Source organism: Podarcis melisellensis, assembly GCF_964234715.1.
Source record: "Podarcis melisellensis genome assembly, chromosome: 12".
Taxonomy (NCBI): domain Eukaryota; kingdom Metazoa; phylum Chordata; class Lepidosauria; order Squamata; family Lacertidae; genus Podarcis; species Podarcis melisellensis.
This window is the reverse complement of record NC_138544.1, coordinates 33,429,987-33,456,506: the sequence shown is the minus strand read 5'-3', so window position 1 is coordinate 33,456,506 and position 26,520 is coordinate 33,429,987. Positions and strand designations below refer to the sequence as shown.

The window sequence follows — 26,520 nt, the reverse complement described above, 5'->3', positions numbered from 1 at the left end:
TGTTTGTACATTTCAAAATGAAATAAGGTTAATTAAAATCAGCGGCAGGGTCCTGAATAGGTGCCAACTAGGATTTTGCATGATCTTGTTTGGTATTTTATGCATTAGTTAATACAGAATAGGGCATTTGTTTTAAAAACTGCTCTTGGCTTGACGGACCATTCAATGCATATTCAGTGTATCCTTGTGTGTTATTTTATTGGCTTTGAACCTCTTAATAAAGCGATTATGCATTCCACCGCGTTGCTGTGTGATCTGTGATAAATTGTATTGCAATTAGCATTGACAGGTACTATTATAGTCAAATGCCTGTATTGCTATTGCAGAATCTTTTTTTGGTCTTGTCTTTTGCAGCTAGATTTGTTTCAGGTTGTGTATCATTTATATAGTGCCATCAAAGTTCTGGACTGCAGTTCCCATCGCCCATGACTAATGGCCATGCAGATGGGAGTTGGGGGGTCCCCTACTCCTGCTCCAGAATTTTGCACAAGGGAGGCAACGGCAGAAAAGGCAGAGGAATGGATGCAGGGGTAAATCGTAGAAAATGTGTTGGGCTAGCACGCAGGTGGGCATTAAGATCACGTTTGCCAAGTAGTCCTGGAAATAGCCTGATAATGGAAGTGTCAGAATAGATTAGGTTTCTCATTATGCTTTATCTCTGGTCTGGAATATGATGATGAAGATGATGATGATCCCTCAAGGCAAGTCTGTATGATTATATCCCCACTCACTGCAGAAAGGGATATTGAAGCTGAGGGAGAAGAATGTGCTTAAGTCCATCGGGTGAGGTCATGGTCAAGGTGACATTTGAATCAGGAGGTTACAGATGTATAGCTCCCTCTCAACCACTGTGCTACACCAGCTTGTGTCTGAACAGCCTGTACTGCAGGGAAACTGCAAATGCCCTTTGTGGAATTATCATTTTCTAGGATGTCCAACTAGGCAAAGTGCTGATTACACTTACACATTTTGTGTTCTGACATCTCCAACTGGGGTGCTGCTGTTGTTTCTGTTGGTCTGTGTATCTTAGTTTTGAATCTTGTGATTTATGTGGAAATTGTTCAGTTTGGCTATGTACAGCATTTTTTATTGTTTATGACTACTTTTGTTATGTTATACAGTGGTACCTTGGGTTACAGACGCTTCAGGTTAAAGACTCTGCTAACCCAGAAATAGTACCTAGGGTTAAGAACTTTGCTTCAGGATGAGAACAGAAATCGTGTGGCGGCAACGGGAGGCCCCATTAGCTAAAGTGGTACCTCAGGTTAAGAACAGTTTTAGGTTAAGAACGGACCTCCAGAATGAATTAAGTTCTTAACCTGAGGTACCACTGTAGTTCTGTATCTTCTTCATGTTGCAAGCTGCCTTGAGCATGGTTTGAACTGTGGAAAGGAGGCATACACATAAAACCTATGTGTGCATGTATTATGGGAGAAGAGTTTTTTCGTAGTTTTTTTATGGTTTCTAGTGGGGTAGCTATGTCTCGTCCAGCAAAAAACAATGAAAGCCTTATAGAACCTTAAAGACTAACAGATTTATTATGGTTTAAGCATTTGTGAACAGCGAAAACCACTGAATCACAATACATCAGTATATTTAATGCTCAGATTTGTGAGAGGACAGCAATCTCCTCTGCCCCCTTGAGTGTTTTTCTATAGCTGGTAAAATGTGGCAGATCAAATCTTTTCACAAAAGTGCCTTTCCTCATTGTTCTGGACTCTGAGAAATGATTGTCAGGTTTCGAGTAATGTTGGCATTTGCATATGAAAAGCAGCTTGAAGTCAGCTTATTATGCATTTAAATTGTTGCTTCTAAATTTTACATTTTATTAACTTTAAAACTTTTCCCCTCCCCCTGCAGCCCCCTTCCCTCGTTACAATAAGTCCCCAAGTTCTCCAGAGCAGATTTTTGCAGGGTACAAGAATAGCGAATTGACAAAAGTCACTCCTTCCACCTCTATTGGCAGGAGCGCCCCTTGAGTGGATTTCTTCTGAATCTGAATCTAAGCCAATTAATACCACGCTCTGTGGAGCCCATTGGGTATAGCCATTGCTAGTCATACTCAGAGTAGACCCATTGAAATTAATGGGCATGGCTAAGTTAGGCTGATGAATTTTAATGGGCCAATTCTGAGCAGAACTTCCTTAGATGCAACTCCAGGTTTCCTTCTTTTCAAGAGGGCTGCATCATTACCAACTGTAGGCACCAGATTTGGTGTAACTTCCGAGGTCCTTTTCTAGAGTTTGAGCTTTGAAGTAACATACTTATGTCCGAGCTTGGTCAGTGCTGTGTAATGGTCCCCCTGCACCGTACATGTGTGGGAAAATAGAGCTGGTATGTACTCTGTAGTTTGCCCCGGTGGAGACTTCATTTCTTTTCCAACAAATGTCCCAGAGAAGCAAACTCTGACCCAGTGGAGTCAAGAACCTGACTTCTTTCAGCTCAGACTAATGAAATAAGTCCCATTTAGAGAAGCATTAACATCAACTTAAAGCCATGCCATCAGCTCTTCAGCAAAACAACCTTGGATAAATCTTAGCCCATGATTTGTGGCATATTTCCGTAATTGAACAAATGCCATTTGCTTCGAAATATGAGGGCTTTATGAGTTTTTCTTAATGTCAGTTGCTAAAAATCCTTTTAGGCTGTGCATATATAACTTCATACAAATAAGCATGAATTAGGAGGTTTATTCCCGGTGATGGAAATGGGAGGAATAACCTTTAAAAAGAGAATTTAGAAGACGTTTTCTACCAATGTATGCATTCTTCTTAATCATGATTTTCAATTGGGTATTAAGCGAGCAGTGCAAACAAGCGTCCCTTGAGCAGATCACCACTTAGAGGAGCTGTGAGCTCCTCCCCAGGAGCCTGCATGTTTATGTAATTATACGCCAGTAAGCTATAGTTTGGCTTTACAAGATGTACAAACACAATAACACTTGATTCCTCACATACTTCAGATATTTTGGACTATAGTCCATGACAATTTTTCATGCTGGCTGGGGCTGAAGGTCGTTGGAATGCAAAATATCAGGTCAGAGAAGCCTGCATTATAGGATACTGGTAGCCTTGCCAGCATTGATCGGGAATTCTTAGAAAGCAAAAAATCAGATCAGTTTTGAAAAATTCAGTTCACAATTTTGATTTGAAATGATATCCAGTTGTATCCAAGCATAGATGAAAACCTACTCGTTTCTGTGAGGGACTATCCTTCCAAAATTAGGTTACGATAGCTTAAGAGGTATCCAAATGCATAGTGAACAACAAATTTTCCATAATATAGAGTAAGTGGTGGTAGCAACAACAACAACAACAAATTTGATTGAATACAATTTTATAATTCTAAAGAAGAAAATTTCCTTTCTTATGAACAGAATATGGCGGCCTTGGCCTGGACTTCTCATACAGTATGGCAGTGGCTGAAGAACTGGGAAATATTCGCTGTGGAGGGGTTCCCATGGCGATTGGAGTACAAGCTGACATGGCGACACCTGCCCTTGCAAGGTAGATTTCCCAAGAAAACTCATTGGCTCTTTCTCTTGACTTTAAAGGGTTTGTTCTTCAGGGGGCAGTGAGGTTTTATAAAAAAGCAGAAAGAGAGCTACAGCTTTCAATCTAGCTCTGCATAATGAAGGAAGGCAAAAATGGAAGATTTTAAATGTGACATATGTTTCACCCAAAGACATAAAATACCACCAAGCAACAAGAGTAGCTCACACAGATTTTAATGAAAAGCTATATTCTTGTTGGAGGATTTGTTAAAATGCTTCATTTGGTTGTTTCAATTATTGTGAATCGCCCTGGGATCAATTAACAAAAGGCAATCTAGGAAATCCCACAAATAAATAAATAGGGTAACTATTAACTCGCCTGGTATGTGTTTACTTTTATGTATTCACCACAATTCAGCAAAGGTCTGAAATAAATGGTAAGGTCCTGATTTAATTTGTTTGCTACTAATTTCAAGAAAGCTGCTATTATTTTGGTGCAAGGGCAAAATGAGGTTGTAGCAAGAGATTTTTTCTTTTTCTTTTTAATAAATCTTTATTGATTTGAATTAAAAAATATCAAAACGCAACGACATTTAATACAAACACAAAACAAGAAAATAAAAAAGAAAGAATGTAAGAAGAGAGAAAAAGAGAAAGAAAAAACAAAAAACCCATAATTCTATACATTTCATATATGTAAATGCCATATCTTTTTTCTGAGTTTGTAAATATGCAAGAGGTTTTTTCCAGATAGTTTGTGTGATGCTCATAAGCACGTATATCAACACAAAATAAAATAGATGCACTAACCCCAAAACATTGTTATCATCAACTTCATCATCACCTTGATTACATGACATCCAACTTGGTCTCTAGCTGCAGTGAATAGCTTGGGAGTGGGAAAGTGCCTCCCTATCCATTTTGTGCTGTAACCGTATCTAAGGAGGCTGTTGACTCTTAGTACCTGGATAACAGATCAGCATCTCACTGTCAAGTTTCCCCACATGTGTTCACAATGTCAAGCCGGCTCACCGCCTGACTGATGGCCCCTCCAGCTGCCTCTGTGAACATCGTATGGGGCAAGGTGTACACTCTGCCCCAATTTCCCATCTGTAATATGGGAACTGCCATATGACCTACTTAGCAGTTGTTTTGAAGGCAAATGCTGTGAAGATCAAAGACCACTCTGCAAATTAGAAGGAAAGGTAACATAGAAAATTCCATTAGTAGAAATGGTTCTGTACACCTGAGCCTGCATATTATCGCAGCTCACCAACACCCACCACTTCGGCAGGTCGATAATCGCTCTAGTTTATCAAAGCACCTGGTTATCTTGTTTGGGAGTTCAGGAAATAGAAGCCATGTTATATGTTTTTTTTCACTGCAGTACCATTACTACTGCCGATGAGATGAGCCTCAAGGTAAAAAAAAAAGAAAAGGAAATAAACTCTCAGCAGGTAATATTGCCACCCAACTCAATAGAGACAAGAACAAGATTGGACAGTTAATTTGCAAGAAGGTGGATGGAAGTAATTCGGGATGAGAGAATCATAGGAGCATCAACAATTTAACATGTAGACACCAGAGTTGAAAATACCATGAAAGAAAATCTCAAAGGGATTTTTATCACCTGTCTTAGAAACTTATGTATGTAGACGCTGTTGAAAAGTTCTCTCTGTCCACACCATTCATAATTTTTATGCCTGTCATGTCTCCATCACCATTGCTCCGTTTCCCCCCTAAACTAATAAGTCAAAAATGTTGGTTGCTCCAGCCACGGGGTCATTTTGGTTGCCCTTTTGTGCACATTTCCCAGCAAAACAGTATCCTTCTGAAATAGAACAGCTTTAACCTGACATCTGAAACCTACCAGAGATGGTGCCTGCTTGATTTCTAATGGAAGGGAGTTCCATGGAGTTGGGCCCACAGCACTCAAGGCATGTCTCCTTGATGACACAAGTCATGTTTCTGGACCACAGAGGACCCACTAATAATGTTCTCCCAAATGTTATCAGTAATATACTTGGGACATATGGGGTAAGGTGGTCATTGAAAGCACCACAGACCAAATCGTCTAGAGCAAAGCTTAAGGGTAGCCTGACATACAGCATGTTGTCATAATCCAGACTTGAGGTTACCAATGCATGGGCTACATCAGTGACCGCAGCTGAAGCGGATCAATGGCATCCCTAGCCTCTGAGACAACCTGTTTCAAATCAAATCAAATATCCTTTATTAGGCATAGCAAACCACACACTTATCAAACAGACACCGGATACAAATTGTGCAAAATACGAGCTCAACATAACAAGGTTTGCCCCAGTCAGATCTTTAACTCCAAAGAAAACCAGTTTGCATAAATAATACAATACAACGTTACCACATCACCAATCAATTAAGAACCACTAATTCTCTTTATAATGGCCCAGTCTTTCTACATGGACAGCACTCAAAAATTTGGCCACTATTAAAGTAATTTGATCATTCCTGTCTGAGAGCAGGTCCTGAACCATTGGTGGCATAGAATTGAGCCTATTGTGTTGTAGGGCCTCTAATAATTGTCTTCTGGCATAAATGCCAAAATCACAAGAAAAGAAAATGTGCTCTAAAGTATCAGGTTCCTGTTTACTACATTTGCAGAGACGCTCTGATTCTGGGAGAGCCAAATTTGCTTTCTTGGTGGGGCAGAGATTGCCTTCTGTTGTGTTGTCAACTATCAAGGAAGCCTGTGGATTTAGATTTAAGCACATGTAGGCTCATTATCATTAATTACTGTTGGCCTTGCACACAATCATTTTAAGGCAGTGTACAATTAAAACGCGGGTGGCGCTGTGGGTAAAAGCCTCAGCGCCTAGGGCTTGCCGATCGAAAGGTTGGCGGTTCGAATCCCCGCGGCGGGGTGCGCTCCCGTTGCTCGGTCCCAGCGCCTGCCAACCTAGCAGTTCGAAAGCACCCTCGGGTGCAAGTAGATAAATAGGGACCGCTTTCTAGCGGGAAGGTAAACGGCGTTTCCGTGTGCAGCTCTGGCTCGCCAGAGCAGCGATGTCACACTGGCCACGTGACCCGGAAGTGTCTTCGGACAGCGCTGGCCCCTGGCCTCTTGAGTGAGATGGGCGCACAACCCCAGAGTCTGGCAAGACTGGCCCGTACGGGCAGGGGTACCTACGGGCAGGGGTACCTTTACCTTACAATTAAAACAGCAAACGGTATTACAAAACAACAACAACCAGCTGATACATTTAAAACAAAACTAAAACAATACAGGATAGATACCTGTGGCAGAGACCCATTCACCCACCTAGGAAAGCCTGTTGGGATGAGAAATGTCATCAGCTGCTTCCGGAAAGTGGAGATAATGGGTGCCTGTCATATTTTGACAGAAACGTTATTCTACAGTACAGGGGCAGTCATACTGAAAGTCCTGCTCTGTGTTACTGGAGTACCGGTTTCTGAGATTTGTGAAACTTGCCATTGGGTTTAAGGTAGTGTCTTGGGAGAAAAGCAATCACAAACCTAGACAGCATCTTAAAAAGTAGAGACATCACCTTGCCAACAAAGGTCCGTATAGTAAAACTGGTTTTCCCAGTAGTGATGTATGGAAGTGATAGCTGGACCATAAAGAAGGCTGATCGCCAAAGAATTGATCCTTTTGAATTATGGTGCTGGAGGAGACTCTTGAGAGTCCCATGGACTGCAAGAAGATCAAACCTCTCCATTCTTAAGGAAATCAGCCCTGAGTGCTCACTGGAAGGAAAGATCCTGAAGCTGAGGCTCCAATACTTTGGCCACCTCATGAGAAGAGAAGACTCCCTGGAAAAGACCCTGATGTTGGGAAAGATGGAGGGCACAAGGAGAAGGGGACAACAGAGGACAAGATGGTTGGACAGTGTTCTCGAAGCTACCAGCATGAGTTTGACCAAACTGCGGGAGGCAGTGGAAGACAGAAGTGCCTAGTGTGCTCTGGTCCATGGGGTCATGAAGAGTTGGACACGACTAAACAACAAAGTGTCTCAAGTCACCTGGTACCAACACCTTGGACTTGACCCAGTAGCAAATCAGCAGCCAGTGAAAATCCTGCAATCAATACGTTATATGCTGGTGGTAATTTTCCCCCACAAGCAACCTAGTTTCCATGTTCTGTAGCCTCAGGACCAACCCCAAGGGTGGCCCCACAAAAAGTCCTTTGTGGAAATCCAAACATGTGGTTAAAGTTGAATTTGGAATTGGTCAAGTCCAGGTGTAAAATGCATTTTGCTTGTCTTCCCACCTCTACTCCTTTCTGAATTAACACCCCCGTTCTTGAATTTATCCAGACAAGTTAGAAATGTGAACATTCTTTGTTCGATATGAAGGCTTCCCCCAGAGAGATCTTTCCAAATAGCATTTTCTTTTTCCTTTTAAACATGTGTGGTATAAACCCCCTGGCAACGTGCGGGTTGCCATAATTTCACATATCGATTGCTTCCTCCCAAACTCTGGCCCATTTATTGTACTGCTGAGGATAAAAATGGCAGCTTGATGCAATAAGACTGTGGAAAGAATTCCCCAGAATAGGCTTTTATTATATTTAATTCTTCCCTGTGGTTTTTAAACAAATCAATAAATAGCCGACACATGGCTTCACCCCCCCCCTCCCCCAGTGTTTTGGCTTACGTGTGCTGTGTTTTTTCAACACCATGTGGCAATGACAGCCTCTGGGATACTAATCATATCCATTTACAAGCTACACAAATGTCTCGTGGAAATGGCAAGAATATGCTGCACTAAAAGAGATGGGAGGAGGCAGGGAAGGGACACATTGGTTGAGAACTGAATACAACAGGCACGTCCAACTGATCTACTCCCACTGTAAATAAACTGGCAGTGATCTACCTATTGGATTGACCACAGTTAGTTGCTGAGTTTTTTGGGGGGTGGGGAATGACCAGAGTTGATGAGCTTATTTGGGGAGGAATAACCAGAGTTGTTGAGCTTTTTTCACCAAAAGTTTGACCATGATCGACCACAGACACCCCGCGATCGACTGGTAGGTCGATTGCGATCGACCTGTTGGACATGCCTGGAATACAAGAATCTTTGCAGCAGAAATTGCAGGCACTGTTGGCAGAATAGCAACATGAGAAATTCTGATTATATTGGGAGTCCTGCATAATAAACCCTAAACCACTTACCCTAATACTTCTTTTCCAAAGGAATTGCAGGAGCTCAAATGGACCACTTAGCCTTCCCTCTAATAACAAACTCCAGGGGCAACAGAAGTGCAGCCCATAGCAGGTCTCCAACAAAAGGGTGGCATCACCATGCTTAAGGGAACACTGAGGTTTGAGGAAGTAATTTTTGAATAAAACTTCTAAAGCAGGAGTGGAGAGTCTGCAGTCCACAAGCCAGCTTTGGCCCGTCACAGGTCCCAGCTTGGCCCACAAGGTTGTTTTCCCCCAACCATGGCCACTTTCCCCATACAGTACCTGATGGCAGGTAGGGTAGGTGGAGATGCAGCTGAATCAGCTGCTTATCTGAGTTTACTGCAGGGAACTTGATCAAACAGTCAATCCCTGCAGAAAATCATCTCCCATCCTTCAAAACTCACACTTCTCCGGATATTGCAATGCATTTCTTCAACTATGTAACACGTACATGTGTGAAGATTCATATACTAAACACGCATATATTTGTGAACAACAACATACCCAAAAAATCTGTTACATTGAGGATGTTTGCTTAGCAAAAACACGTATAGAGCAAAAATTGGCTCCAGAAATGTGTCTTATTAGGAGACTTTTTCAGGAGGACTGTATTTTTTATATTATTATTATTATTATTATTATTATTATTATTATTATTATTATTATTATTGCAAACTGATGTGGAGAACCAAACTTATCCTCTGGAACCTCCACTCCCAAATCTTGCTGAAATTGCCAACAGCAGAATGGAAAAACAAGAAACGGAGAGAAACATAAATGGATATATTCAACCCTTCCTAAGCATGTGACTCTCAAGATTGACTCTTTTCAGTATTTCTGCTGCTCAGTCTTGGGTTATCAGCTGTTCGATGCCCTTCTGTGCAGATCCTTTGCGCCACTCGTGTGTGCCAAGTGCCGCACTCGTCCTGGAAGACCTGCCATCTCCTTTGAAGTGGGTCATTTGACGTGGCGCTTAGAAAGACGCGAGCGTAGGGTGGTTTAATGAAATGTGGAATGTGAAAGAACCCACCTGCAGCTGTTCCTACTTGAAGCTACAATTCTCCCCCCACTGATGGTATGTCATAAAGTGTCAGTCCTAATTAGAAACTTTCCTCACTCTAGATTTAATTAATTCAGTTGCACGACGCTCCGCACGGCTCCTTTTCCTCCCCTGTGGGATGCAAAAGAAGAAAGAGTACCATCTCGTCTCCCTGCCTCCCTCCTTCATATTAAGAGAAGGGAACAAATGCCCCCCCTCCAGTTAAATCAGAATGAAGTGCAGGCATTTAAGACATGTTTTTGTTCAGTGCAGCAAGACTCCCATCTGCCAGAAAGCATATTGATTGCTCTTTAAGGGGAACTTGGGAAGCATTTTCCTGGGATACACAGGCATCTGCGTGGAAGAAGTGAGTGTGGTAAATGTAATAGTGTTCGGATGCCCTTATAAATCTCTTCTTTGTAACTCCATTCAACAGAATTGCATTCACATTTTGTTCCAGAGTTGAAACATCAGTTCCGCTCATGGATTGCTTGAATGTAGGGCAGGAGCAGGGCTGTGTCGAAGTCTGCACATTTATGCAATTATCTTTATTTGTCTGAGCAATTTATAATAACTCTCCAAGCGGTTTACAAAAACACAATACAGAAAAATCAGTTAAATCTGTAAGATCAAACTTTAGTTAAAATGCTTGCTTGCAAAAAAAGAAGTCCTCAGTAGACACCAGAGGTTCAGGAAGGAGGGAAGCCTCTTGTCCCCCAACTGGAAGGGCATTGTGTAAAATTGAGCCCACAACACACAGCTCCTGTTGTGTTCAAACTGTGCATCCAAGCGCCAGGGGAGAGGCCTCTTAACAGTGACTCCCCCAAAGAACTCAGTGATTAGGCAGGGATATATGGGATTAGCTGGCTGTTGAGGTATCCTGGACTCAAATTGTTAAGGGCCTTGTAAATTAATACATGAACGTAGAAGCATTGAGTATGGTCATTGGCAAAGAAACCCCTTTGTGTGAGCAGGTGCTTCTGTATAAGGCAGCTTCCTATGTCCCTATATGTTTGGAGTTTTGTGTGTTTGGCTGCTTGCCAAGGACTGCAAAGGGAGGGTATTGCAAAAACACAGAGCACTTGTCACTTGCCCCAGCAAGCCACCAGTCCATTTGGATTGGTTCTCATTCCTTAGAAGAAGCTGCCTCTTAGTGCCCTTGCCTTATTGCTTGATAGCCACATTGTAAATCTTATTTTTCTGTGGTTTCTTTTTGTTTCTCCCCTTCTGCAGACATACAAGTTATTTTCATGGCTTCTGTCTCTTTTGAATATGTATTTTGAAAAGACATAAATGAAAGTATTGCTCTCCTGTTCAAAGAAAAAAAAATGGGAGGGGGGGAAGGACTATTGTAATGCCACTTGCATTCAGAAATCTTCAGAAGTGTAGCAAACAATGTTCTGAATATTTCACATTGCAGATTTGGATCTGAAGAGCTGAAGAGAGAATTCCTTGCCCCAAGTATAGCTGGAGATGTTGTGGCTTGCTTAGGAGTCAGTGAACCTGGTGCAGGCTCAGATGTTGCAAGTAAGTAAATAGACGATGCTTAGGATTTTTATAAGACGTGTAAGCTGGTGTTCATTTCATGATGTTTTTGGATCTTGTCCTCCAAGTTCCTCAGGGTGACACACGCACAATCCCTCTGCCCCGCACAGACAACACAGAAACTTTAATTTTGCGAGATGGTGATTGGCCCAAGATCACACAGTAAACTGTGTTTACATTCTCAGTTTCACAAATGTGCAGGAGATTAAGCTGCTAGTTGCTATGCTATAATAGGGCATGGACGAGTAACCTTTTCTGTCACATTCTCTCCAAGGCAGTCTGTCAAGGGCTGCATGCCACTGATAGGTGGAGCCATACTTAAAGTGGGAGGGACCACTGCTTTCCCCTCCCTCTTCCTCCATGTCTCGCGGCTGCAGTGGGGAGAGCAGATCACTCTTGCCAGAGCTGCGACTTACTAGCTTGCAGAGGGCTATTGAAATTACACAAAACTGGGACCTTGGGTATGGAAAGGATTCTCTGCGAGTGGGCTTCCTGAGCTGGTGGCGACAAGGGTTCCTCATCAGGGTTGTGGATCATAATCTTACAGCATTTGGGACATTGCCTGCTGTTACGAAAAAGCTTTGCAGAATGGGCTCTTGGGGGGGAAAGGGCCTAGTGTTTCGCATGATATCGCAATGCAAATGGCAACATGTGGGGCTCCCTCTGAGGTTGGTTCAGAAGCTGTAGTTAGTGCAGAATGCAGTGGCTCAACTCCGCTCACTAGGGCAGACTATAACCATCGTGTTACACCACTGCTGAAAGAATTGCGCTGGTTGCCAGTTAGCTACTAGGCTAAGTTCCAGTATGCTGGTGCTGTTACACAAAGCCCTGTACAGCCTGAAAAGATTTTTTAGACCCCTTATTTCTGGAACAGGTACACCTAACAACTTCTTTACTTTTGAATAGGCATCAAGACGAAGGCTGTAAGAAAAGGAGATGACTATGTTATAAATGGTGGCAAAATGTGGATTACATCTGGTTGTCAGGCTGATTGGATGTGTTTGCTGGCAAACACTAGTGACGGACCACCTCACAGAAACAAATCTCTTCTGTGTCTGCCGATGAAGCTACCTGGTAATAAAACTGGTGTCTTTGTGAGTGTCTGTGAAGGCGCATGAAGCCACCAACGTTGCTTAAGCTAATCAGGTCCGGGTCTGGCCTGTGCCTGGATGGGTGACCGCCTGGGAACTGCAAGTCTGCTGCCTTCAGTTCCATGATGCAACAAAGGCAGGATGCAAATGTAATAAATTATATGGGGAAATGGCAGTAGTACCAAAAATTGGAGGGCTGGAACATCTTCTGTTCTGACCTCCCTAACCTGTCCTTCCACCCTCAAATGAAAACAGTGTTGCCTGGAAATGAGATACTCTCTTAAAGTAATCAATCACATTTGAGAGAGGCTAAATGATATGTCATAGTTTGAAAGTCGCAGGGGGGGTGGGTGGAAAATGAGAAATGGGAACGAAAGGAAAGTAAATATTTTATGCATAGTCTCTACCCCTTCCCTCACCCCAAGCAGCGGAAATGTAAAACCATCTTTCTCTTAGATATGTGTTTGATGTGGTAATTTGTAACCTATTGTAGGAATAGATAAGGAACCCACAGATTTTTATTTTCTTTTTTTTAAAAAAACAATGCTTGTAAAAACACGGCTTGAAACATCCAAACACACTGAACAATACTGCTATCAATATTGTATGTCTTGGAGAACGGTCACCAAAGCTACAGCCAGGAGATAGATAGATAGATATATTTCTTTGCTGTATAAACTGTTTTTGTTGCTTAACTTCATTAGGTGACCTGGAAACCTGATGGCCAGAATCCCAACTTTCCACCCATGAACTTAAAACAGTTCATGTAATAGGATTTACTGCCTTACCTTTTCCCTTTCTGCAACCCCCTCACCTCCCTTCCTACAAATCTGCTCCTGGGAGCTGGAGGCGGCTTGGGAGTGATGTGGGATATGGTGGTGGTCGGGGCTTCAGGTGAAAAGTCTGTTTGTAGAAATTGCTTCCCCCAGGTACTTTACAGTCAACAAAGGAGCAATTCGGGGTCCAAACCAATGAAAACCCAGAGCCATCACCATCTTTCTTTACAAAATATGGTTGAAGCTGGGGTCAGTTTAATATGTCCAAAGACATATACAGTGGTACCTCAGCTTACAGACGCTTCAAGTTACATACGCTTCAGGTTACAGACTCCGCTAACCCAGAAATAGTACCTTGGGTTAAGAACTTAGCTTCAGGATGAGAACAGAAATCGTGCGGCGGCAGGAGCGGGAGGCCCCATTAGCTAAAGTGGTACCTCAGGTTAAGAACGGTTTCAGGTTAAGAACGGACCTCCAGAACGAATTAAGTTCTTAACCCTAGGTACCACTGTATATAGATTTGAGATTGGCAATGACAATTGAAAAGCACACAGACCTGAAACTTCCTTCTTCAGCTCTGCGTACTTTTCATGGGAGAAAGAGGCAACCACTCTCAGCATCTCATGATTCAGTGAGGCAGCGAAGGGGATCTCAGAGACTTTGTGGACAACTGATGAAGGCCTCCAGGTCAACTTAAGGATGAGTAGATAGTTGTGGCCGATTTCGATGTGAACAGACCATAGTAGGGTTTCCTGCATCAGAGTCACTATGTTTTCTGCATGGGAAAATTACTGTTCTCCCCCCAGATAAGACTGGAATCTCCATTGTCAGCACTGCCCCACAATTTCAGATGAAAATATTTCCATTTATTATTAAAGGACTTTTGTTCCATTAACTGCTCCTTTTCCGTTAAAAGAACAAACCAACAAACGTCTCATGCATCTTCAGGGCTGATCCCTCCATTGGAGAAGGACAGGTGGGAACCGCAACGAAATGTTGCAGCATGCAGTGCCTCTGTTCATGGTTCCATTAACACTACCACCCTCCCACAATGATCTGTCAGCATTCTGTGGCCATTGAGCACACCCAGTTCTCGTCAGGCTGGCTTTGGAGTTTTCTCCTTCCTCCTTAGGGGTTCTTCTGTGAACCTTGGGTTCCACCCCACCCCTCAAACCTGCCGATATCTTCCCTTACGTGTGGGTGCTGCTGTTTGGGCTACATAAGTAAACAGTGCCCACTGCCTGAACATACAAATGGAAGGAATGATAATACTGTGCCTGAGATCAATTAAAATTTATGTGAACTGAGTTTATGGACTTCACCAAAATTAAGTCTGGTCATAACAGAGCTAAACGTTTTTCTTTTAAAAATGGCCAGTAATCCTGAATTATTTCTTCTTTGTTTTGTTCCTAACCAGGGTGAAATACCTCTCTTAGTTTTTGAACCTTACTGAATCCAGCTGCTTTGATTTTCATTCTGTGGGCTTTTTGTTTCCTTTAGAATTACAAATGTGCGTGCAGTTCTAACCAAGCAGCCTTAGAAACATAACAAATTAGGACTTTGCTACTCAGCCAAGATTCAGAAACTTACTTGAATTTGGAATTTGGAGGATGTTTTCAGTCATGCTGTCGTGTGTTCCATGCGTCACTGTGAACTCCACTCTGCTAATGGGCTTAATTACACACGCAAGATTGAAACATTAAGTGGAAGAGCCCTAGAGGCTCATGGGATAAAATGGGGAGGGGAAAACCATGTACACTGCCTCCAGCTCCTTGGGGGGACCCTGGGAGGCTGTTAGCAGCCGGAGTGAACGATGCTGAGCTAGGCAGACCAATGGCTTGACTTGGTCTAAGGCAGCTAGTAGTCCGACACATAGCTGCTTATCCCTGGCATGCCAACACATGGTTAAAAAGAGAAGAAAGCCCAGGATGATTCCGCAGCCTTGTTTTGCTGACTGTCTCGGGTCATGTGACCTTAAAGAAAATAGCATTTATCTATTTCATTCTGACCTCCACCCAGCAAAGAGAACAAAGATGAAATTTCCCCTTCTCTCAACCCACTCCTTCCCATTTTCTCCAAATGCTTTTCTTTTCTTTTTTAAAAGCTCACTTATCCTGGAATGACCTGAGGTTAATTGTTGCGGGTGTTTTGCTCTCAGAACCATATTCTGGATGGGAATGGAGGGTACATTCTCAAGGGTTTAGGTACTTGAATGACACTCTGAAAGACTGAACAAATTTCATACTAATTCTCTGTAAAAAAATTTTTACATGTTTTGTTTCCTTTATTAATCAAGATTCTAACGTTTTACCATAATAAGCAACCTGGACAGCTTTGACATTTTTCACTTTAAAATTCAGCTTACTCTCATTAGGAAGCTGTTCCTGCTTCCAGGATTATGAAAAGCAAGACCTTTTTTAAATCTTGAGAATTCTGATTTGCTGATTAACAACAGCACCACTGCTTTTACAGTTGGCGTAGAAATGGAAGTATTTCCCTTATCTTGGGTTTTTTAAAACACACACACACACACACTTGCATGTGTTCTTAAATTTTAAAATCTTATTTGTTTAAAAAGGAAGACTCTTGGTTATACCTTTTAAAAAGAAAATACCACGGTTGCGTTTAGGACTAATTGTTTCCTGTCACTTTTTCCACGAACACTTATTTTTAGGTGTTCACATTGCTAAGAAAATCGACAAGATGGGCATGCGGTCATCCGACACGGCACAAATCTTTTTTGAAGATGTCAGAGTTCCCAGAAAATACCTCATTGGGGAGGAAGGAATGGGCTTTACGTACCAGATGTTGCAATTCCAAGAGGAGCGAATGTGGGGAGTAGCCAATAGTAAGTCCTTTGGGCAGTGATAAAGCCTGTCCCTTACATAACAACTTACAAAATGCATTTTAGTGGTAGAACAGAGCCATATCTTGATGGGCATTTTGAAAGCCCTTATTTTTGCTGAACACCAAATACTTTGGTATGTGCTGGCAAAGTCAGTTTTTTCCTCCCTTCTGCATCCTTGACATTCTGTGTGCAGAAAAATACATAAATGAAAGTTCAACAAGCAGGAGTCCACAAATGGAACAAAAAGTTCCATTTCTGACTCAGTAAGAGGCAGCTCCCTATGTTCTTATAAGTTAGCGGTTGTAAATTTTCCAGAGGGGCTTTCAGAACTCAACTGTACATGCTTATTATGAAAAGGTCCTCCTAGAAAATGTGTAGAATTTTCTAGCACTTAATCTTACCCTCTGCTTCACTCAGCACCCAAAACTAAGAAATTAACATTTTTTTCTTTCCTTAACTAGGATTTTAGTGCATTTGTTATTACCCATATAGCACTGCCATCTGCTTCACAATGCCATTACGATGGATTAAAAAAACAAAAACAAAACTCCCTGTTGGAAATGCCATTTTCTTAATTTTATTATAGAGATCGCTTTCATATGTTCTTATAATAAGTGCAACAAATTAATGATTGAATTCTGCTTCTACAGTCCTTATGGGAAACAAAGTATTATTGGGTTGCTGCCAACCAGCTTCTACTCAGAGCAGACCTATTGAAATTAATAGACCTACTTTAGCCATGCCAATTAATGTCAGTGGGCTTGTTTTGACTATGCATTGCATACAACCCATTTTATTGATTCATATATACTGCCTGATGTCAAGGTAGCATTCAAGCGGTTTGCAAAACATGAAAACCAATTACACAACATTGTTTAAATACAAAACAATTAGAAATACACCAGGCTGTTAAAACAGCATGGCAATTAAAGCAGGAGACTTTCATGAAGAGACCAAGGGAATGCCTGCATTCCAATCTCCGTGTGTGATGGGTGGCGCTGTGGTCGAAACCACTGAGCCTCTGGGCTTGCTGATCAGGTGGTCGGTGGTTCAAATCCCCGCAATCGAGTGAGCTCCCATTGCTCTGTCCCAGCTTCTGCCAACTTAGCAGTCTGAAAGAACACCAGTGCAAGTAGATAAATAGGTACTGCTGCAGCAGGAAGGTAAACGGCATTTCCGTGCGCTCTGCTTTCTGTCACAGTGTTCCACTGTGGACAAACGCCGGCTCCGTCAGCCTGAAAGCGAGATGAGCACCACAACCCCAGTCGCCTTTGACTGGACTTAACCGTCCAGGGGTCCTTTACCTTTTACCACTTGTGCAACTCCCTCCCCACAGAGGTGCCTTTGGCACCTTCATTATACAGCTTCCAGCAAATGCTGAATATACATACCTCTTTTTCCTGGCTTTTGACACTTGAGTTGCATATTTTTAGGACACACTTTCTTTTTATTTTCAGGTAGGTAGACGTGTTGGCCTGACGCAGTCAAAATATATATTTTTTATTTATTTTGACCTTTTTATGTTGTTTTAACCCATTTGTTAATACTCATGCAGTCATAGAATTGTAGAGCTGAAAAGGAATCCTCAGGGTCATCTAGTCCAACAATGCAGGAATCTCAACACACAGTTCCCCACCCAACTTGAAACCATACCAGACCCTGCTTAGCTTTGCAAATGTGCCAGCAATTGTACTGCTGCACCGCTAGGAGGACTACTGCGTTATAACATTGTAACCCACCCTGGGATCTTGAGAGCAAAGAGCAGGTAATTAATAATAATAATAATAATTCTATCAGGGCACACAGGTCTTAAGTATTTTATTCATTTTGAAAATTTATAAACCACTTGATAAAAAATAAGATAAAATTATCCAAGGAGTATATAAGTGCAGTTATATATAGAACAGGTACGTCAGTAGAGCATGAGACTTAATCTCAGGGTTATGGGTTCAAGTGCTGCACTGGGCAAGAGATTCCTGTGTTGCAGGGGGGTTAGACTCCATGACCCTCGTGGTCCCTTCCAATTCTATGATTCTATGATTAACATGACAAAAATATACAAACCAAGTAAAAGCATATATAATACCAGCCAGACATTTAAGTACAACGTCTGGATAGGTTTTCTGAGACAGAAGTTTCTTCAGCCACTGCGTAGACCAGCAGAGTGAAGGTGCCTGTTTGATGTGAGGAGGGACCCAGGGGACATGGCGCTGCCACAACATCCTGGACAAAGTGAAGCCTGAGTTTGCTAAGTGAGCTGTAAAATAGCAACAAAGCAACTTCAGCTTGAGAAGCTGAATATGTTTTCACATGAATGCTGGGAATAACTATTTTTGGCTACACATTTGTTGTGCGGAAGCAGCAGGGGGAATTGAAAATGGCAGGCAGTGTCAAATGTTCACAGAGGCACAGTAACACTTCAGAGTCATTTTCCTTCAGTGTTACGCTGAGAACTCGTCTAGGACATGAAAACGTCTTAACAAAGGAAGGTTTCCAGTTGCTTTGCAACTAATGGATTCTTAAGCACTAACGCTGAAGATTAAGCTGATTTCTCTCCCTTCTCAACCCTTGAAAACAGTTTTGCCACTGTGATGGTTTATAAAGTGGTGTTTGCTGTGACTCAGTGGGAATAGGATTTGGCTGAGATTCCTGGGGTGAATTCTTGGTGAACAAAGTACTGTAAGCTCTAAATCCACAGTCCCACAGAAGCTCTAACACACATGCAAAGCTCCTCACAAGCTTCTCTTCTGTGTCAGAAAACACCTCACAAATGTCGTCTTCTTGTGTGAAAGGTGGAGCGTTCTGCAAGACTGAAGTGTGAGGAGCAGTTGCCATTCTCATGGAGTGATGGACCTATTCACTTTCTACTTTGGGGGGGAGAAGGGGGAATCTTAAGCCAGTAAGAGTCTTGGATATGGGCCTTGCCCCTTGCCATGAGATAAAAGTTACAACCAAACCAGAGTGCAACCACATTTTATTTGAGTATGAAATGTAACTCATGCAATGAATGAAAAAGGGATGTTTTTTTGGGTTGCATATGCATCTGTGTGTGTGTGAGGAGTGACAGTGAGAGAGAAAGAGAGGTGGGGAGAGAGGAAAAGAAAGGAGTAACAATGTTCAAATAGACACAGTATATCCTGATTCACTTTCCCCACATTAAGAGGGTTGCTCGAGAGAAAGTATTGGACTCTTCCCAGGTGGACTGTTCCCTTAGAACTGTTAACAGGTGAACAAGCCTATACGCAGGTGTACATTGGATTCCCCCATCCCCTTGGGTCTCTCAGAGCTGCTAGCATGAGCCATGGGGTGTTAAGTGCCATTTCCAGGCAGTAAACACCATAGAGCACAGTAGGACTTATTTTCAAGGAAACACGTGCTGTAAGTAAATTAATACCTTAGTGATCCATTCCAAGACATATGACATATAATGTCCTTTAAAGCTGTTTCCAAACACTAACTTGTTTGGAGGTTGCAAGTTAATCTACCCTGAATTGGTGAATCAGGCTCTCTGTGAATGAACATTATTGTTTGTTGCTTGAGGACTTGCATGAGCGAACGGGTCGTCACACACTTTCATTTTTTCCTCTCATCATCTCGCCCACAATGCTTTTCAGTGGTCCATTCACAGAAACACCTGTGAAGAAGAGCAATGGAACGATGCGCATGGGTGTGTGAACTAAGTCGGAACGAAGCCGTCATTGTTTAACCACAGGCTCTAGGGCCACACACACACACGACCATATTTACCCTTGACATTAGGGCCACTTCTCTGGTAAATTACAAAGGGTTAGGGTTCATAACCTTTGCGGAAAAGTCATTCATTAAACTCACTCCCTCTTTCATTCTCCAATTCCTATAGTTTTGGTGCCACTGGAAAATGCGATACAAGAGACGGTTGATTATACTCGCCAGCGTAAGGCATTCAACCAGCCAATACTTCATAACCAAACAGTGCACTTTCGTCTGGCAGAATTAGCGACGGAGGTGGAACTCCTTCGATCTTTACTCTATCGGGCTATTGGTAAGTGGATTGAAGTTTTGCTTCAGATATCTGCTTGACCGGGGAGAGATTCCCACCCTCAACTTTCCAGAGCAGATTTTGAGGGTCCTCGGGAGACTGCAGGCTGGAGGAGGTGAAGTCCTGTTGTGCAAGCCGGAGTCTGTTACATTCATGCACAGACAGTATTGGGGGGTAACCCCCACACTATTTTGTTAGGATTTATCTGCTTGTTGGATCAGATCAAAGGCCCAGCTCATGCAACGTCCAGCCAGATGCCTCTGGGAAGCCCACAAGCAGGACATGAGCTCAGTACCACTCTCCCCACCTGTGAATCCCATCTTTGACTCTGGAGGTAATGCATAGCCATTATGGCTAGCAGCCATCGATAGCCTTATCATCCATGGAGACACATTAAGCCACCATCTTGCTGAAGCTAAGCAGGTCTGGCTGTGGTCTCTGCTTGGATCGAACTGCAAGTATGTCGCCTTGGGTTCCATGATGGAAGAAAGACATATGAACTATAAAACCTAACAAACAAAATATCCATATAGGTATTCTTAAAATGCATTCTTTATGTCTTTTTCTATTATAGCTCTGTATATCTGTGGCAATGATGTGACCAAATTTGCATCCATGGCTAAATTAAAGGCAGGGCGTCTGGCTCGGGAGTTAACAGATAGTTGTCTCCAGTTCTGGGGAGGAATGGGGTTCACTAATGAGGTGCTGGTGAGCAGACTGTACAGGTGAGTGAATACTCTGTGATCAATATATAGATAGAAGAAATAACTTTTGATTTAAATGTTTTGTTTCTTAGAATGCATACCACTGGTAATTTTTTTAATTGCTAAATGAGGTTTAATGGTTCGTGGCAAGGTGTTGTATGCTTGGAGTTAATATAAATATGGGGAAGGTATCTTTATTACGTTATTACATCCATGCATCCAACATATTTCTTCACAACCCTGTTTTAACCAGTACATCACAATTTGATATTTTAAGCTCAATTGATGCAATTCAGAAAAGTGTATACACACACACGAGACTCCTGCTAAATAGGCAAGCCACTGTTTAGTTCAAATGTTTATTATTACAGTCAATGGCCAGCATTAAGAAACCAGGGTGAGGAGTACATAGAACATATTATCCATATGTATATAAGAAGGGGGGAAATGAAATAAAACAAAGTAATAAACGTAGCATAAAATGAATTAAAATGGTCATCAGCATTAAAAAAATTAACAACAGTTCCTGGCGTGTGTTGCTTTCTGCAACACAGTACTTTGCCACCCTAAGAGTGATTGCTGTACTTTTGTACTGTTTTATTGTTGTTAGCTGCCCTGAGCCCGGCTTCGGCTGGGGAGGGCGGGATATAAATAAAATTTATTATTATTATTATTATTGGTGCATTTTGGTCTGAAAGAAGGAGGACCTAAAAATGCATCTGATTGACCTGGCAGATAAGAGGGGTTCAGTGAAGTTTCAGCAGATCTCCATAAACAGAGCAGTGTGGGAGGACATGGGTTGCCAACTCAACCTCTCCAGAAGCACATGGGCACTTGCAGTCTTGGTAGCTTGCCTCCAGCATTGCTGAGGGAATAGCATTTAGGCATGCCAGAACGAAAGCTCCGCAATGCTTTTTGACCTAGAGTATAGAGAGTTGGCTTATTGAGTGGCTGGAGTGCTCTGTCAGTCAGTGTGGTTGGAGGTTGAACCTAAATTGCGCTGCCATTCAACATCTTACAGTAGGCCGTTTGAGAGCCACTCCAGCCTTTTCATGTCCCAGAGGGATGAGGGAGCCCAGGGATAATCCATATAGCTGGCATTTGTGGGTTGGCTTAACCCATACAGACTGAAAGCCATCCTGAAGGGTGAGTGGGATGGAAAGTGAGCTTCAGGCAAAGTTGAAAATGGCAAGGCAAGCCCCGGCTTTGGCCTTCTGAAGGCTGACCTCGACACAAGGCAGCATTTGGCATGCAATGGGGTACTTGAAGAATATCCCTCAGAAATTTAGAATGAATTGCTTCCAGACGTGTAAAACTAGAGTCGGGGCCATCATTTAAGAGCTGGGTTAGTGATTTGGCCTGAAACAACCTCATTACATAAATTATTAACTCCTTTGGTATGGTTATTTTTTTTTTTTAAATGGCAGAAGTATTCTTTTGGGCTGTCAGATCAGCGAATTCTGCTTGTGCCTTCCAGTCGCCATTGGCTTGAAAGACTTTCTGAAGGACTTTCTTTACCTGTTCTATCTTAAGTCCATTTATGAGCCAGCTGCAAAGCATCGGTCTTTCAGCAAAGATCATGACCTTTGTTTGCTGTTTAGTTTCAAATGCAAATTGTACTTTTGGGAATTGAAACTCTTCAGCCAAAAGCTGACTTTCTATTCTTCCTTTCTGCAAGAATATTTGGTAAATTTCTTAGAAAAACTGTTCTTTGCCTTCCCAAATGAAAGTCAGAGATTGACTTCATTCCTCATCCCCCTTGCCCGCCTGCCCTCACAGTATTACGTAGTCATAGAACGAACTACATTTTATTTTTCTGGGGACATGGAAAGCTTTTCGATAAATGCTGCTACTTTTGCTCAGACTTTATGACTGTTGTCAATGACGTTGTCACAGTAGGGAGGTTTGTCTCTCATAACTGAGCAGCATGTACCCTTAACCTCACTCCCTGGTGATGTTTCTGCTGCACAGCCTTTAGTAAGCGTCTGACGCATAGGTCAGTTTGCATTACTACAGCCGTCATATCCCATAGCATCTGGCTGCTGCGTTTGGGCTACAAGTTGCTTCATAGAGGAATACTTTAGTCAGGCACCATGCAAGTCCGTCAGCTGTCTTATTCTTGGATCAACCTTTCCAAATTGCTCTCGGCTATGGAAACATTTTCCCCCTAGTGCTGTGGAAGAATTAATTTACAAAAAGTCTGCTTACCTCAATTGCCACGCTCTGGGATTTCTGTTTATCAACTTCCTTCTCTGTGTCACTCTTTTTACTTATACAAGAATTTTCATGGAATATCTTGGCTATGTGATTGTACAAATGGACACATTGTTTGTGGGTATGTGTCACCACAAGTGCACATTTTTTAAAAATATTGTGTTTCTCATGCAAGTAGTTTAGAAATCCCACTTGCTTGGACAAATTAATTTGACCAGCTACTGTAGTTATTTCAACCCACATACTTCAACCCAGCAGTTCTTTCATATGGGAGGAGGCATGCATATATTGTCCCATTGGGTGAATATATTCAGTTGTTAAGTTTCCCCATTCACTTCAAAGACTGGGCGGCCACCATGGGCACAGAGGGTTAAATATTCAGAGCTTTCCCCTGAGGAACACAGGAACCTGCCATATACCAAGTCAGACTATAGGTCCATCCTGTTCAGTATTGTCTACACTGACGGGGCAAAGGCTTTCCAGGATTTCAGACAGAAAATTGCTAGCTCTACCTGGAGATACTCGGGGATCTTCTGCATGCAGAGCATACCACTGAGGCACAGTCCTTTCCCATGCATGTAAGAAATTAAAACAAGAGGAGGGATCTGCAAGAAAAAGTTGTGGAATGCTCTTGTCAAGCATTCCAGCCAGCCATGCCCTTTCCCTAGAAAAATGAGGGCTGACTGTGTGTAGTTGCTTTTTGACTACATGATACTGAGGATCGGCTGAAGAGTTTCCATTTCCAAAGAGTCAATTTGCATTTTAAACTAAACAGTGACTTATTGGTTCATTAATTTAATTGGGCAGAAGGGTAACTTCTTTCAGAACCTAACATTCTATGCAGTAATAAGAACACCTAACTGCAGTTGTGTATAAAAGTTGCCAGATGGGACAATCTTCGTTTTGCCATTGTTATGTTTGCTTTGTTTTTCCTTTGCAGAGACTCTAGATTGCTCTCCATAGGAGCTGGTGCTGATGAGGTCATGCTTTCCATTATATGCAAGTACATGGACATCTTACCAAAGAAGTAACTCCCAGGACTCCTGTTGATCTCTGTTTACATTTCAGTAAGCTGAATTGGGTAGATTCTGTGAGGAAAAAATATCCAAAAGATCTGTTCTAAGAGTTACTTACCTTGAATGTTCTTAACATTCATGTTGCTGGGATTGTGCCTTATATGGTAATAACATACCTAATCATTGCCAGAAACACATGCAACCTTATTTTACCTCAAATATTATATGGCATGACCTATACTCACTCTCTGGTTGGACAGAGATGGACTATTTCTCTGGCTATTCTTACAAAGCTAAAACATTTTAAATACGTCACAAAAGCCAGAGCTTTGAGCAGTAGCTTCTGGTGAAATATTGTTTTTTCTGGGCCTGCTTTTAATTGCTGTAGAAGTGCAATTGTTTCTTATTTGCTTTTAAATTCCATATAATAGAAGAACCTCATCATGTGTCAAGAAAAACTTCAAATACCAATAGAGTTTCTTAAATGTCTGTGTGAATCCTCTCTGCTCCAAGGGAGGCTTCCAGCAATTCTTCAATTGGAATAACAAAGTATTGATTGCACACCTTTGTGTGCACAGCACATATCTAGGCTGCTCCAGAGTAATTGTTTAGGTTTATTGTTAGCGTAGCTGTTTTCAGCAAGGAGACAATTAAAATGGGTAATTCACAGAACATGTTTCAAAGCAAACCCCCTAAAATTCCATCTGGTTGGCTAAATTAGTGTAATTTGTTAACACATCTGACAATCAAGCAGTGGTAATTGACTTTGCAATAAGTTGCAAACACTGGCTCGGTACTAAGCTGAATAAAAAATATTTTTAAATTTTGAAGAACTGGCTCGTACTATTTATTTTGTCTAAAGCAAAAACAAAGCCTTACCCATCTGGGCAGTGCAAGAGTGAGGCATGCAGTTTACATTTATGACAGACGATTCAGATCCTGAAACAGTTCACAAATGATGGGCTTTCACAATAATAACTTTCACCCCTCACAATACGCATTGCACATTGCTATCTTAAAGCTTACCTGCTTTAAAAGGACTTGTTTTGATCTCTTGCCCCTTTTGTGTCCATGTGACTGGCCTTCATCAGGCTAGACGGACGGGGGTAGTAGCCATGGTAGGAAATATCCCTTTGCCCCCCTCAGTTTGCTATTTAGTTGCCCTACTCTCAGCCTACTAAATCTTAAGTCTGGAGCTCCTGGGCAAAAGGGACTGAAGCAGCAACACACAGTTAGTCTGTCTCACCTGCTCGGCTTGACAGAGTCGGAAGGACTGGCTAGAGAAGAGAAAAAAGGGGCAAGAACTATAGTCACAATAGAACGAGTGCCCAGGTGCCCCAATATTCTAATGATCAAACAAACACTCAGTCAAGAAGTGGGAGGTCTCTGGACTTGCCTACCCAGCTCCAAGTCTTACCGTTGTGACAGTTCAATACCAAGAGTTTTAAATTCATGTTATTTTCTCTACCACAGAACTGTTTTTTAAAATATATTTATTGAGTTTTATGATTGCAAAACAAGAACGATGCATCAATTCATTCATTCATTTAAAAAAATTAGTGACGAAATAACAACGTTGGAAGAAAGAGTAAGATCAAATTTTCTGTTCTTATAAACTGTAGGTGAGGCAGCAGTTCCAGGATTTTAAAAAATATTTAACAAACAGTTCAACATGAGTGTCAAATTCTAGATTTATGTATGCTTTTTCTTCCCCAGGTGGCTTTCTCCAACCCCAACCCCAGCCACCCACATTTTTTTTGAAGTGGGTTTTAAGCCAGCATCGTTTAATATTAAGCACTTGGGTTATTTTTAACATCTTCTAAGTGCCATACAGATATTAAAAAATGAGACCTTCTCTGCCCACAGGCTCACAATGTAACAGAGGGATGCAGAAGAAATGTAGATTGGTGAGGGGAAGAGGAAAAGAAGTATTGCAGCAGTTGCTTCTTCACAAGCTTCGGAATGGAATCTGAGTTGGTCCCCCTCTGACCATGATGTTCTACCCAGAAAGCTGTAGGCACTGTTGCCCCAAAGGCCTTTGGGCTGGTAAACTGTGCTCTCCCTTTCTTCTAGCTGTCGAGTTACCTGACTTCGATTTTCGAAGCTGCAAATTCACCCAGACACAAAGCTCACTAGGTAAACTTCGGCCAGTCACTAACCTATTATGAATTTTGGATAGGATTTCCCCCACCATTTCTAAGAATTACAACAATGGAAGTGCTCTTTTCCGTAAATTGCAGCCATTTTTAAATTTTATAACAATAACTATAACTCATGACACATTTCATTTGAGTATTTTTTTTAATATATCCTTGCTCCTGCCAATACGGTGCCTTACAGTGCTCTCTTCCACAGTGCTCACCATGACGTTGTTACAGTAAGTGCCACATGTTTTAACAACAAAAAAATAGGTGCCAGTACTGCGTACCCTTGAATACCCTCTGATAAAAAGCCCTGCTGCCATGTATTTATAGAGCTGGTGGAATGGCAAATTTTCATGACCTGAGCCCTCTTCTCAACCCTTGTTAATGGGATCATGTGACCCATCTTATCAAAGATCAGATGCAGTACAATTGAGTTGGCCATCACAAGA

General features: G+C 42.0%; 1 protein-coding gene across 1 annotated transcript in view; it reads left to right on the top strand.

Annotated features, from left to right (window-relative positions):
• Positions 1-24,760, top strand: part of LOC309381001 (putative acyl-CoA dehydrogenase 6) — a 48,646-nt gene extending 23,886 nt beyond the window's left edge. The window contains exons 3-9 of the mRNA XM_081931262.1: positions 3,377-3,506; positions 11,136-11,242; positions 12,167-12,334; positions 15,802-15,975; positions 19,835-19,996; positions 20,568-20,718; positions 23,852-24,760. Coding sequence (XP_081787388.1) covers positions 3,377-3,506; positions 11,136-11,242; positions 12,167-12,334; positions 15,802-15,975; positions 19,835-19,996; positions 20,568-20,718; positions 23,852-23,942 — 983 coding nt within the window. The 3' untranslated portion in view covers positions 23,943-24,760. The remainder of the gene's footprint in view (positions 1-3,376; positions 3,507-11,135; positions 11,243-12,166; positions 12,335-15,801; positions 15,976-19,834; positions 19,997-20,567; positions 20,719-23,851) is intronic.
• Positions 24,761-26,520: the final 1,760 nt, after the last annotated feature.